General features: G+C 39.3%; 1 protein-coding gene across 1 annotated transcript in view; it reads right to left on the minus strand.

Annotated features, from left to right (window-relative positions):
* Positions 1-36: 36 nt before the first annotated feature.
* Positions 37-14,596, minus strand: part of LOC139939210 (rabankyrin-5-like) — a 34,590-nt gene continuing 20,030 nt past the window's right edge. The window contains exons 17-24 of the mRNA XM_071935004.1: positions 13,981-14,181; positions 12,448-12,624; positions 11,860-12,007; positions 11,028-11,118; positions 9,981-10,105; positions 8,472-8,618; positions 8,016-8,106; positions 37-6,933 (exon numbers count right to left, since the gene is read on the minus strand). Coding sequence (XP_071791105.1) covers positions 6,804-6,933; positions 8,016-8,106; positions 8,472-8,618; positions 9,981-10,105; positions 11,028-11,118; positions 11,860-12,007; positions 12,448-12,624; positions 13,981-14,181 — 1,110 coding nt within the window. The 3' untranslated portion in view covers positions 37-6,803. The remainder of the gene's footprint in view (positions 6,934-8,015; positions 8,107-8,471; positions 8,619-9,980; positions 10,106-11,027; positions 11,119-11,859; positions 12,008-12,447; positions 12,625-13,980; positions 14,182-14,596) is intronic.

Raw genomic sequence — 14,596 nt, forward strand, 5'->3', positions numbered from 1 at the left:
CAATTGCCGAGTGTCAGATGTGGGTTCAAGTTCAAGCAGAAATACTACTACTAATAATATATATGTAAAGGGACGTTTTCGACCATGACTTTGGGTGCGTTCGATTAGCTTCCCTGGGTCTGCCCCGCGGTGCTCATTCGGGTGAGCCCCTGACAAGAGCTAAACGAACGATCGCTCACCGCTCTCGTAGTGACGTCATGCACCTGGGGCCAGCCCCAAAGTGACCCACTCCACAAGCAGGGCACTGGGGCTGACCCGGGTGAGCCCCTGGAATGAAGTCAGGGCTATTAGAACGCACCGGGGCAGACCGGGGTCGACCCAGGGAAGCTAAACGAACGCACCCATAATGTGTGCCTTTTTAAGTATGTGCAAACCTGTACTTCACTGCAATCTTTATTATGTTGTGCACACCCTTTATTATACTTTTTAAAACACAACCTGTCAACAACAAAAACTATCGCAGAAACCAAGTTTTGATGCAAGTAGAATTTATTTGTTTTTTTATTTACAAACGAAAGGAAGCATTCTATCCAAATTAAAACAAAATGAAGATAGCGAATGCGTTGCACCTAGTGTGACATAACTTTCAGGTATCTTTAAAACAAGATGTTTGGTACGAAAAACAAAAAAACAAACAAGGCTTTTTTCATTTTATTTTCATATTCCTTGACTTAAATTAGCTTTATCCTTTCCAGTGCTAAGGAATTTGATGTCTACAGATTTATCTTCAACAGATAATCTATAAAATTCCTTTCCACTAGCGCATCAGATTTCCTGAGCATTATATTTCAACAAAACTGAAGCATTAGATTATCCCTTTAGCTGAACTACAAATGGCTCTACAAAACATAGCTATGAATAAATAGGTAAATGGTTTACCGCAATAGACCTTAAGCAACATAACTTCGTTTAAGTAATGCGTCTTCGCCTCGAGGTCAAACGGAGGCTGTTCATTGGCCAATCCTGTGCACTGCGCATACAAGTCTGTGGTTTAATGGAACAAAGATCCACATATCATGGTTCCTAGCTTGTTAAACCATGGAACACACAACATGATTCTATGGAAAAGGGAATACTACTGGAACACCATTAGCAGATCCCCACAACTCTGTTTTCAAACGCGTTTGTGAGTTTCTATTGTTTCAAAGGACAATTTTTACAGGCAACTTGGAGGCAACCAACTAGACTGCATGCCCAAAGAACACTTTGACAGCACAAGAGACATTCTTCTAGCTGTCTAACTCACTATGCCTAAGGATGCAACGAGAAAACTCAAATGTTTAAAGACAGTGGACACTATTGGTAATTGTCAAAGACCAGCCTTCACAGTTGGTGTGTCTCAACATATGCATAAAATAACAAACCTGTGAAAATTTGAGCTCAATTGGTCATCAAAGTTGCGAGATAATAATGAAAGAAAAAACACCCATGTCACACGAAGTTGTGTGCGTTTAGATAGTTGATTTCGAGACCTCAAGTTCTAAACTTGAGGTCTCGAAATCAAATTCGTGGAAAATCACTTCTCTCTCGAAAACTATGGCACTTCAGAGGGACCCGTTTCTCACAATGTTTTATACTATCAACCTCTCCCCATTACTCGTCACCAAGAAAGGTTTTATGCTAGTAATTATTTGAGTGATTACCAATATTGTCCACTGCCATTAAGAACATCCTTCTTTTATGTTTTCTTATTCCTCCATGATTGAAGATGATTGCCTGGCACAAGTTGCCTGTAAATTGACTTGTGTGACAACATGGCCCAAGTTGGCGGCTTGATGACTTGACAATGCATAAGGTCTAGTAGTAAGTTTTTAGAAAAACATAAGATTGTCCAGCACACCAGCAGAACAAATAATTCTTCAACGCGATTTCTTTTCTTTGAGCAACTTTTACTCTGGATGTTTCCAGCAAGAACAAGTCACAGACAAAGCAAAGGAAACCTTTTGGATCAGTCCAGATAAGACTAGCGAGAACAATTTTGTCATTTAAGAATTCAGTAACTTCCAGTATGCTAAAAAATAGTACTCGGCTCACGGAATCATATCTAAAGGAGAGGATCGCTGACACCAATAAGAAAACTACCTCAAAGGGGCACCTGTCCCTCCTTCGGCTCTTTCTTACTTCGCAGGAATGTGCAATCTAAAAAGTTTAGTTTGAAATAGTTTATGAGATTTCAGTCACAGTTACTACCTTTACTAATTATGCCCTATCAGGAGAGTCTTATGTTACAGCCCTATGTATTACAGGTTCCACATCAGAAGAAAAGCTTGAGAGCCCAAAAAAAACTATCCCATTTGGGGTATACTTTTATCCTGACTCCCAATGAAGGTATAAAAGGTCCCAGATCGAAAGAATCTTGAGAGCCAACAATAAAACACCCATATTTGGATATACCTGTATCCTGACTGACATCATCTTCTCCCAATGAAGGTATTAAATGTCTCTCATCATGACAATCAAACTATCCCAATCTGGCTATATCTTTATCCTAAACTGACACCATCTTCTCACAATGACAGCATCTGTACAGGTATACTTGCTATCAGTCTGTTGTAGCTAGCAGGATTTCACATGTGTCTGTAACTCAACTGTAGAATTGATAGTTCTATTATAGCTACGGCCAGTCTATTACATGATTAAGACACCTTTTAAGGCAAGTCATAAGAATTTCTCATCATCTGTGTGTTTAATCCCAATATTAATATCTATGGGACGGAAACAGACCAGTCACTGAAGATAGAAAAAGAAATTACAAAATTACACAGTAATTAAAACCCTACAAATCCTCCACTCTGTGGTAGCAATAAAAGGATTTGACACTACCAACACTGGTATCCCTGGCGACATACACTGTCGTCAGAATCAGCCACAGCTTGATCGTCATGTGAACAAGCACAGGATCCCTATAGCAACACCCTTAGCAACAGCTGCAGCCATAGCAGCTATAGCCACTATTTCAGACACAGCCTAAGAGTGACTGGCTTTGAGGTTCAAAACCAAGGCCAGTTCACACAGCAGCCAAAGCAGAAACTACGGCTTATCAAATATCTGCTTAGCAAGTGGTATGAAAAGGTATTTTGGCTGTGACCTCATTCTGGTAAGGAATATTTGTTGTGCTCGGCTACTTTTTGTGCTTAAGCAGCTCTATGAAAAATCCACTCATCTTGGCCCAATTTCATGGCTGTGCTGTGCTTACCACCGAATTTATCCACTATCTGTGTAAGCAAGGAATACCATGGAGTACCCAGTCACATAAGCAAAATAAAGCTAACCTGTGAAACACGCTTAGCGTAAGCAATAATTTTTGCATACAGTTAGCAGAGCCATGAAAATGGGCCAAGATGGATTTTGGACGATTTGTTGAGGTCGGAATTCTTAAAAATACTGTCTAAAGAAATAAAGAACAAATTTCAACAAACATTATTATATTGCCTTGAAGAAAGAATTAAAACACAAAAGCTGATGAACCTAGTAACCAAAACATGCTGAATATAAACATTACTATTTCAATGAGCATGCGATTGGTTTATATACAACTTAAAGACATGAATGATCAAAACTTTAAAACATGAATCCTTTAACGTCGAAAAGAGGATACAGAAAACCTCTAAGAGCCGTTACAAATTCAATTAATTAAATAATAGTATTTAATTTACTGTAAAGCAATTAAAATTACAATAATTATTACATTTCTTTTTTAATTTGTATAAATATGCCCTTTAACTTGCAAACTGCTGATTAACCTTATTAGCTATGAGATTAAACATAATCCTAATCTTAATCTAGAAATAGGAACCGAAGAATGCTGAGCTCAAGGTGACATCCTTGTCCGTTTTTTATCCCAGCTGTTGGCGTAGATAACTTTTAATACCAACAGGTACATGTAACTTCACACTCTACATTCTCCCGCTATTATTTCTATGATCTTAAAACAAAAACTGGCACTTTACCTACATAACTATGAGTGTTGCTAAATATTTATAACAATTAAGCAACATCATGTCTAATTATAACGATCCCTGGCAATGAATGAAGCAAAGTTAACGAGGAAGATCTTTTGTTTATAACTGACATAAACATTAAAGCCATTGGATACTTTCGGTAAACAGTATTGTCAAAGGCCCACACTTCGTGTATCACAACTTATATATAAAATAACAAACCTGTGAAAATTTTGGCTCAATCAGTCATCAGAGTCGGGAGAAAATAACCCTTGTTTCCGCACGTTTCGCCGTGTCATGACATGTTAATCCGTAAATCTCGATATCGAGAATTGATATTGTTTTAAAGTTTTCTCAAAAAGTAAAGCATTTCATGGAATAATATTTTAAGAGAAGTCTTTTACCATTACCTTCTGTAAACCCTGTAAGTTATTTGTAAATCTGTGATTTTTTTTCTGTTCCGAAAGGGTCCAATGGCTTTAAGTAACCTAGAGTGTGTTTTGGCAATCTCTACCAGGAATATGTTTTCTGCTTCGGTCATTGGTTAAATGTTGTTCACATGTTCCTTCAGCACGAAAAATTACGTTTTGAGAAAAGTACAGAGATAAGCTGTTTTGCCATAAAAACGAGATGAAAGCGTAAAAAGAGTCCAAGAAAGGACAGCTCTCGAAAGAACAAACTCTGGCATGTAGATACACTCATGGTGTTCGCAAACGAAATATATATCGATACCTCACCATGCAATGCCTCAAATCCTATGTAGGATAAGACATGTTATGCCCTTGAAAGGGAAAAACTGCTCTCAATTTTCCGAAAAAATGGTCTAGATAAGAAACCAAAATTTTCAAATTAGGCTGTTGGTCTACACTGGTCGCACTAGCCCTCATGCAATCAACGCCCTGGCCAACCAGAACCCCGCATTTGCACAGTCAATACTGAGCTTCTATCTTAAAGATGCTATGTCAGATTTTTTGCCCCAAACATTAAAAAAAATATTTTTTTGAGTGAATGGTATTTCAAAGAGTATCACCCGCTCTAATGAAAAAAAGTTTAACTTTTAATGGTCAGGAACCATGACAAAAATTTAAAATGTTTCTTATAAAACACATAAGAATTGGTCACGTGATATAGTGTCGGGTTCCCGACAAAAACTAATTTTGAGCACTTTATTTCACTGCTACTAATAATTGGCGGACTTTTTCGAGCAATGGCTCAAATTAAAGCTTGTAACTTTCTCGACCCCCATCAAAATACCTATTGAATTTTAAATCAAAATTTTGGGGTCAAATCGGCCAAAAATTTGACATAACATCTTTAAGAATGGGAGACTCGTGAATAATTTGAGGGAGCTAATCATCCTTGCGTAGGACGCGGCTATAATATGTTTGAGAAGCAGGAATGCAAGGCACCTCTGGCTGCCAGCCACATCAACCCATTATGACCACGGAGCACAGCCAAGATCCAAAATGCTTGATTACAGGACCATCAGGTGAAAATTAGAAATTAAGAAACGCTTCATTGGACGTCAACGTATCAAGGCATAGACAGAACAAGGTGCACATGAAGATAAGAATGTGCACAAACAGAATCTGCATTCTAGATTGACGGTGCAATCATTTAAAAAAACATTATATACAAGCACAAGAACTGTATCAGTCTCTTCTTTAACTAGCCTGCTAGTCTAGCAATTTCATAGAGCTGCTTAAAGGCAGTGGACACTATTGGTAATTACTCAAAATAATTATTAGCATAAAACCCTACTTGGTAACGAGTAATGGGGAGAGGTTGGTAGTTTAAAAAATTGTGTGAAAGGGCTCCCTCTGAAGTGGAGAAGTTTTTCGAGAAAGAAGTAGTTTTCCACAAATTTGATATCGAGACCTCAGGTTTAGAATTTGAGGTCTCGAAATCAAGCATCTGAAAGCACAAACTTCCTGTGACAGGGGTGTTTTTTCTTTCATAGTTATCTTGCAACTTCAACGACCGATTGAGCTCAAATTTTCACAGGTTTGTTATTTTATGCATAGGCTGAGATACACCAAGTGAGAAGACTGGTCTTTGACAGTTACCAATAGTGTCCAGTGTCTTTAAAGAACTAAAAAATAAGCTAAGCAAAATAAAATTATACTTACCAGAATAACAATACCAGCTGCAATACCATGTCACCTGTACAATTTGTGACTGGTATCCTGCTCATATTTGCTAAGCAGGGATTTTCTTAAAGCTCTATGAAATTGGGCCCTGCTCTTTATCAGAAGACTTAAACGTTCACGTTTTAGAACCTTCGTTTAGATTCCCTTTCAAATAGTAGAGAAAATAGAAATAGCTGTTGCAAACTGCTTACCAACCAAAAGGACCTATGGTATATATGCAAAATATAGTAAATGGCCCACGTTTCGTTTTTGCTTTCAAATAGTAAAAAAAACTTCCTTCATGGATATGAGACAATCTTCGCTTTGTCTTCACTCTGCCCTGTTGTACAGATGTTACCATGTTTAACAACAAGACCCAAAAAGTTTTAACTGTAAGTTTGCGTGAACTTGAAAGGAAGAAGAAGAACCACTGGTAAAACATGAAGCGTACCTAAATGAACTCTAAATCCCTAGGCCAACTTGCCTACAGGTGACCTCAATCCTCCAATATCCTCTTCTCCTGTCTTCGAACCACATACTTCGGACTTGGACAAAACTAGACTGCCTTCGCCCGGTGAAAAGTAACTGTTACTTTTAAGTAACAGTTACAAGGCCTATTAAAAAAGGCCTTCAGTCCTCAATCCCTTGCAGTCGGACAACTTCCTCAAAGAGGATTTTGGAGAGTCGAGGAGAGTTATGGTACAAAGATGGAGAGCGTGGACTTTTTGGTTTCTTAGAGAGCACCTAGTGATAAGACATCAAAGCAAATGTCACAGACACGGACCGGCTTTGTTTGGTCGTATTTGATGATCGGAACCATCTTAGATGAACACTTATTGCACAAGATTCGCCCGCAGTGACGGCTGGTGAAAAGAAGACACACAGACAGAAAATTCACATGAGTGATTGTCAAACAATTATAGAATCAGTAGGACTTGAAACTTTGCATGGTGAGAGGGTGAGGTTTGCAGCAGCACCATGTGGTGGTTCCGAGAAGAACCGGTGGTTACGGAGAGTAAATAGATGGATTGCAATACGCGTCATCGGCCGCCATATTTGATAAATTGTGCACGCGGGAAGAGCTACCATTGGGTGAGAGTCACGCGCAGCACGTACACACGTGCACTTTTCCAGTGTTAATACATCAAAGACGGCAGACAATGACACGTATTGCAACCCATCCATTGACATGAGTGATCGTCAAACAATTATAAAACCTGTTGGATTTCAAACTTTGAATGGTGGGAGTATATACGGGTGAGGTTTTTTTTGCGGTAGCACCATGTGTAAATCTCTTTTGAGTAGTGGTGGTTCTGAGAAGAGGCTTTGAGGAAAATTTAACTGGTCCCCTTCCTATGAAGTGAGAATTGACATTGTGTACAAAGGTTACCTGACACAGGTTGGTCGGGGGGGGGGGGGGCAGGGTTATTAATGGAGAAAGTTGCAAAGAGTAGGAGCGTTAAAGGCAGTGGACACTATTGGTAATTACTCAAAATAATTATTAGAATAAAACTTTATTTGGTAACAAGTAATGGGAAGAGGTTTTTTATTTGGTAAGGTGTAATGGGGAGAGGTTGATAGTATAAAACATTGTAAGAAACGGCTCCCTCTGAAGTGACCTAGTTTTTGAGAAAGAAGTAATTTTCCACAAATTTGATTTGGAGACCTCAAGTTCTAAATCAACCATCTAAACGCACGCAACTTTGTGTTGCAAGGGTTATTTTTCTTTAATTATTATTATTATTATTGAGCTACAATTTTCACAGGTTTGTTATTTTATGCATATGTTGAGATACAGCAAGTGAGAAGACTGGTCTTCAACAGTTACCAATAGTGTCCACTGTCTTTAAAAGAATTTAAAAATCACACACCAAAACCTCAATCTACTGGTGAAAAGAATGAATAAGATTGTAATCAGTCAAAGAGAAATATATTTGTTTCTTACCAGTGATGTTTTCTTGTCTTAATGGAGAACTTGACTTGACAATCCTGACATATCTCACTCTCAGACCAAGCAGGTTCCGATGATAGCATATCTGATGGAACAAAATCAGAGAAATGAACAAGTGGCGTGTGGTCCAGAGCGGTTCAGGGCACCAATTTGGGGGTTTCCTCCCAAATCTAAAACTTAAAATTTCTTAGATGGAAATTTGCATCAGGGATGTAGAACATCATTTTTGGTTTTACCCATATACACCGATTTGTGTTAGCACTGTATACTCAGTACTTACCCGAGTCATGTGAAAAAAAATCACAGGAATATTACTCAGGTGGGATTCGAACCCACGTCCATGAACGTTTCTTCTCGTTATCTATCCATCATGTTATTGGGGCTTATTGTGCTGTTGGGTGTGTAATAAATAAACAAATAAAATAAAACTTGCGACCGTTAGAGACTTACCTAGTAACCTAAACAGGAGTTGTTTCGTGGCCACCTGTGCATTGAATATTGAGGTTCCATTCTTATTCAGTATTCCTACGCTTGCTCCACTTCTGACAATAGCTCTACACAATGCTCCGTTTCCATTCTGGTATGCTAACAGCAATACTGTAAACAAACAAAACAATGATAGTAACAATAATTATTATTATCATCATCATCTCTCGTCCTTGGACGGAATAGTAGAAGCAGCTTTGATGAAGTGGTGCTGGGTGAGTCTCGTTTGGATTGAGATTTGTGTCGTTGGTGATGGTGTCTGGGTAGCTCATTTTCCTCCTGCCGCGATTTGGATGTCTGCCAGGAGGATTCCAGAAGACCAGATGCGATACAGGTTGATAAGCTGTATGCAAACATTTATTCTTTTTTTTTCTTTGAGAAAGACTCTTCTGGGTCGTAACGTCAGATATTAAAGGGAAGGTACACATTTGGTAATTACTCAAAACAAATATTAACTTAAAAACTGACTTGGTAACAAGTAATGGGGAGCTGTTGATAGTAAAAAACATTGTGAGAAACAGCTCCCTCTGAAGTGACGTAGTTTTCGAAAAAGAAGTAATTTTCCACGAATTTGATTTCTAGACCTTTAGATGAGGTCTCAAAATCAACTTGCATCTGAAAGCTGAAAGGGTGTTTTTTCTTTCATTATTTTCTCGCAACTTCGATTACTAATTGAGCTCAAATTTTCACAGTTTTGTTATTTGATGCATATGTTGAGATACACCAAGTGAGAACTCTGGTCTTTGACAATTACCAAATGTGTACAGTGCCTTTAACTAGTTTTTGCAGAGCTCGGAGCTGTCAAATCTCTCATGATGCGCCACGCCTATGGAACAAATTACCAGCACAAGTAAAATCATCTGTTTCTTGAACCCAATTCAAATCAAGTAAATGGTTTGTTTTTACGCTTAGAATGAATTTTATTTTTTTTGCATTTCTTTACTACATGTATTGTGTGTCAGATTTCTTCTTAGCTTACTCTTTACTTTTATGCTCAGCTAAATTATTTTAATTTGTGTTTAATCTTAGATACTATGTACAGTGCTTTGTAACTTTTGTAAAAGGTGCTTTATAAATATTGTCTATTATTACTATTATTAGGCTTACAGTTCCATTTTAATTATTGTTCATGTATATGATGTTTATAGGATTTGAGATATTGCATGGTGAGGTATCAATGTATATTTTGTTTGCGGTAACACCATGTGTGTATCTACTTGCCAGGTAGAGTTGTTTTTAGGGAACTGTCTTGCTTTATTCTACTGCTGCGGAGTAGATAATCGGAGGTTCGGGAGACTTCTCAATTCTGAAAAGAACTGTCCTGCTTTTTAACTTGTACCAGGGCGGATGGTATAGAAATTAGACTAGACTACTACTTCAGCTTATAGGATCGTATATGATGTTATTGTTTGAACTTAGCGCCATGAGCACTTTTGTGGATGTGTGTGCTTTATAAGTTTTCATTACTATTACCTGTGTTGCCGTCAGCATCCTGTTTATCTACTGGATAAGTTGGCATACATTCCTTGAAGAGTTCAAATATTGCGGCGGCGTTATCGCGACCGCATTGACCTAGAATATGCATCGGTGTCTGACCCCTGGGTAAGATCAAAAATCAATTTCACACAAATATAATAACAATATATACCACAAGGGAAACTGACTGGGTAAATTTTGAAATTATTTAAGGGGTTGAGCAAAGAATTGACTAGAGTGAGATTCGAACCACCGACCTTCGGATTAATGTGCCGGCGCTCTACCAACTGAGCTATCTAGCCCTACATTGGAGGTGTCCCTATTTTGTCAATATCTTTGTTCGGGGGTGCCAGTCAGAAGCCATACAACCGTTAACTGCCGTGTAGCCAGGGATCACACCCAAACTAGGATACAACCTGGGAAGCGGCAGCTAGGGGATCACTTTAAGGGGATGCGACTTTTTGTTTCAGATATCAATATAAACCACAAGGGAAACTGACTGGGTAAATTTGTAAATGATTTTTTGGGGTTGAACAAAGAATTGACTAGAGTGGGATTCGAACCACCGGATTAATGTGCCGGCGCTCTACCAACTGAGCTATCTAGCCCTATATTGGAGGTGTCCCTATTTTGTCAATATCTTTGTTCGGGGGTGCCAGTCAGAAATTTGGGTGTGATCCCTGGCTAAACGACAGTTAACGGTTGTATGTCTTCTGACTGGCACCCCCGAACAAAATCTAATTCTGAGGTCTCAAAATCAAAGTCATGGAATATTAAAACTACGTTATTTCAGAGGAAGCCATTTCTTACAATGTTTTATACTACCAACAGCTCCCCATTACTTGTAACCAAGTAAGGTTTTATGCTAATCATTATTTTGAGAAATTACCAATAAGTGTCCAGTGCCTTTGAAACAGTCTAGATTGTAGGATGGATGGGAAACATGCACCAGGCAATGGGTTCCAAAGACATGCAGATATTGAATAAAGTTGTTGGAGTGGCTCTTTGTTCTACATCTGAGAGGTTTGTTTTATGGGCACTTACTTTGCATTATATGACTCTGCGTTGATCTGAGATTCAGTCAGTAACGCTCTGGTGCTTGCCAGGTTGCCGTGCTGAACGCTGATATGTAATGCTGTCAAACAAAAGAGAAAGCGAAATAAGAATGTTGAAAAAAAACAAAAATGTACTTCAATTAATCAGAAAGTCAGAAAGTAAGAGGACCGACTGTGTACTGTGTCAATGCATTCAATGCAATGTTTGTATGAGAGAGATTACAGCGGCTGGTCCCCTGTCCTTATTTTACATGTATTCACATGTACGTCGGATTAAACTGTGAATCTCCAGAACTCTGAAATCCATGTGAAATGATGCGAGGTCAAAGGTGATTATGGACATGGGCTCAACAGCAGATCTCTGGCGTACGTAATTCACGAGCCTTGAGTGTGACGTCAGATAATCAGGCTGTTGCAAGTTTTGGGTTTATATCTAGACATGCAACTGTAACTTCACCAAAAAGAGGAAATTACCAAATTTCAATGATTTTGTATAATATTTTTCAATTTTGAATGATAAAACTGAGATTAAAAACTGAGGAAATCAGCTGATCCAGGGAAAAGTTGCATGCCTGCATATCCCCTGGTGGGATTTTGCTGAGCTCCCTTGAAGGGAAGATCATTAAAACAAACAAACAAACAAACAAACAAAAAACAAACAAAAATTGTATGCAAGTTGCCAGACACACAAGGCCTGAAGGCCACTTCAAGGTATGCACTACAATTATTTTTTCCAGAGGCCATTGCCACCTACTCCTTGAGCTGAAACAGGGTTACCCCTTTTACAGTCCATACGGATGTAGGCTTGGGTAAAAACTCACCGTTATTGTGATTGTCGTCCACGGCGTCAACTAAGATTCCATTCTCTATCAGGACACTAATAATTATTGGCTGGTCCACGGCAGCCGCATGGTGTAATGCAGTCTGTTTATGCCCGTCGGTATCCTGCACATTAGCACCTGCTAACAGCTGATTGCAGACAAAAGAAGATTATGTAAATGATATGTAAATAATATGCAAATTCACCACTATTTTGTTATGGACAACAAATTATGGAAAATGTAAGTAAATATCAGATTATTAATTTATTTAACGTTCTTTGAAAATTGACATCAAAATTTAGTGCAAAAGTACTCGTCTTGGAATAAAAAATAGTTAATGATCACAAAGCTGCTGCTTTACGGGTGAAAATGTCAGTCAAACTCCTTAAAATGTCCCGCAGAATTTCAAAATGGTGGCCATTGAGAAAGTTCCTTGTTGTGACGCAATGCACTTCGAGCAATCCCAAGTGACCTGCTCCTCAAGTAATTGGGGCTGAATCCGGTGAGCCCCTGCGACCACCGTTAAAGCACCAGGGAAGACCTGGGTCGACCCAGAGCAGCTAATCGAAAGCACCCACTATTTCTTACCAGATTTCTGACGATGATTTCAGAGCTGGCTTGGACAGCGAGATGTAGCGGAGTGTGCTTAGAGGAATCCTGCACGCTGGAGTTGACGTTAGCGTGGACGCTGATCAGAAACAAGACGCTCTCGATGTCTGACTTTTGGATTGCAATATGAAGGAAATTCCTGCCCTTGTTGTCCAGCTGGATTTAAAAAAAAAGGACAAATCAGAACCAATTTTGATTCAGATTGGGGTGCTGTTGGTCCGATGCATTGTGTAACGCACGTAAAAGAACCTAGTACACTTATCAAAAAGAGAAGGGGTTTGCCCCCGTGTTCCTAGTCTGGGGCCAATTTCATAGAGCTGCTTAAGCAAAATATTTGCTTATGCACGAAAATAGCTTGCTTATTTTACACATGTTACTGGCCAAAATTTCATGCCATGTACATTGCTTGTGACTGGTATTTAGCTACTTAGCATAACATTTGAGTGGAGTCTTGGCCGGTAATCTGATTTTACTAAGCAAGTATTTTTTTGCTTAAGCAAAATTTTGTGCTTAAGCAGCTCTCTGAAATTGGGCCCTGATCATCAGTCTATTGTGCTGCAGCACTTTGTAAACCATTACATGGTGCTATAAAGGAAAAGATCTAATACTTCAAAAACCTAGCTCCACATATCTTGCAGGACAAAATACTGAGCGCTTTGATAGAACCCTCGGGGTCTAATAAAGCGCTGTACAAGAACCTAGTATTATTATTAACCAACTCCTAGCTCTGAACGAACCCACCCTACCTGTTCTGTAGCTCTTGGTTCCCTGTTCAAGATAGCTTGAGCAGCCTGGTTGTTCTTGAAACATGGCAGCAGCAAACAGCGTTAGACCGCTGCGATCTCTTAGAGTCAGATCAAAGAATGGATGAAACTAACTGATCCTAACCCTAAGCCTAACCCTAATCAATTCTTAGCCCTGAACGAACTCTTCCTACCTGTTCTGCAGCTCTTGGTTCTCCAGTCAAGATTGCTTGAGCAGCCTTGTTGTTCTTGTATGTCATGGCAGCAGCAAACGGCGTTAGACCGCTGCGATCTCTTAGCGTCAGGTCAAAGAATGGATGCAACTAACTGATCCTAACCCTAAGCCTAACCCTAATCGATTCCTAGCCCTGAACGAACTCTTCCTACCTGTTCTGCAGCCCTTGGTTCCCTGTTCAAGATAGCTTGAGCAGCCTTGTTGTTCTTGAAACATGGCAGCAGCAAACAGCGTTAGACCGATGCGATCTCTTAGAGTCAGATCAAAGATTGGATGAAACTAACTGCTCCTAACCCTAAGCCTAACCCTAACCAGTTTATAGCTCCGATTGAAATCTTCCTACCTGTTCTGCAGACCTTGGTTCCCTGTTCAAGATTGCTTGAGCAGCTTGGTTGTTCTTGAAACATGGCAGCAGCAAACAGCGTTAGACCGATGCGATCTCTTAGAGTCAGATCAAAGAATGGATGAAACTCACTGATCCTAACCCTAAGCCTAACCCTAACCAGTTTATAGCTCCGATTGAAATCTTCCTACCTGTTCTGCAGCCCTTGGTTCCCTGTTCAAGATAGCTTGAGCAGCCTTGTTGTTCTTGTATGTCATGGCAGCAGCAAACGGCGTTAGACCGCTGCGATCTCTTAGCGTCAGGTCTAGCAGTGGATGAGACATCAATAAGCTGATGCTAGCTGGATGTTGATTGGTGATGGCAATGTGTAACGGCGTCCGACCCTCGGCATCCTACAATTAAAATAAAATACTTGTTATTATTTATATACTTTTCTGCTCATTATAGACACTGGACACCTGTCGTAATTGGCAAAGACCAGTCTTCTCACTTGCTGTGTCTCAACATATGCATAAAATAACAAACCTGTGAAAATGTTAGCTCAATAAATAGGTCGTCAAAGTTGCGAGATAATAATGAAAGAAATAACACCCTTGTCACACGAAGTTGTGTGCTTTCAGATGCTTGATTTCGAGACCTCAAAATCTAATTCTGAGGTCTCGAAATCAAATTCGTGGAAAATTACTTCTTTCTCGAAAACTATGGCACTTCAGAGGGAGCCGTTTCTCACAATGTTTTATACCATCAACCTCTCCCTTTTACTCGTCACCAAGAAAGGTTTTACGCTAATAATTATTTTGAGTAATT

The sequence above is a fragment of the Asterias amurensis genome, chromosome 6 (assembly GCF_032118995.1).
Source record: "Asterias amurensis chromosome 6, ASM3211899v1".
In the NCBI taxonomy this organism is placed as follows: domain Eukaryota; kingdom Metazoa; phylum Echinodermata; class Asteroidea; order Forcipulatida; family Asteriidae; genus Asterias; species Asterias amurensis.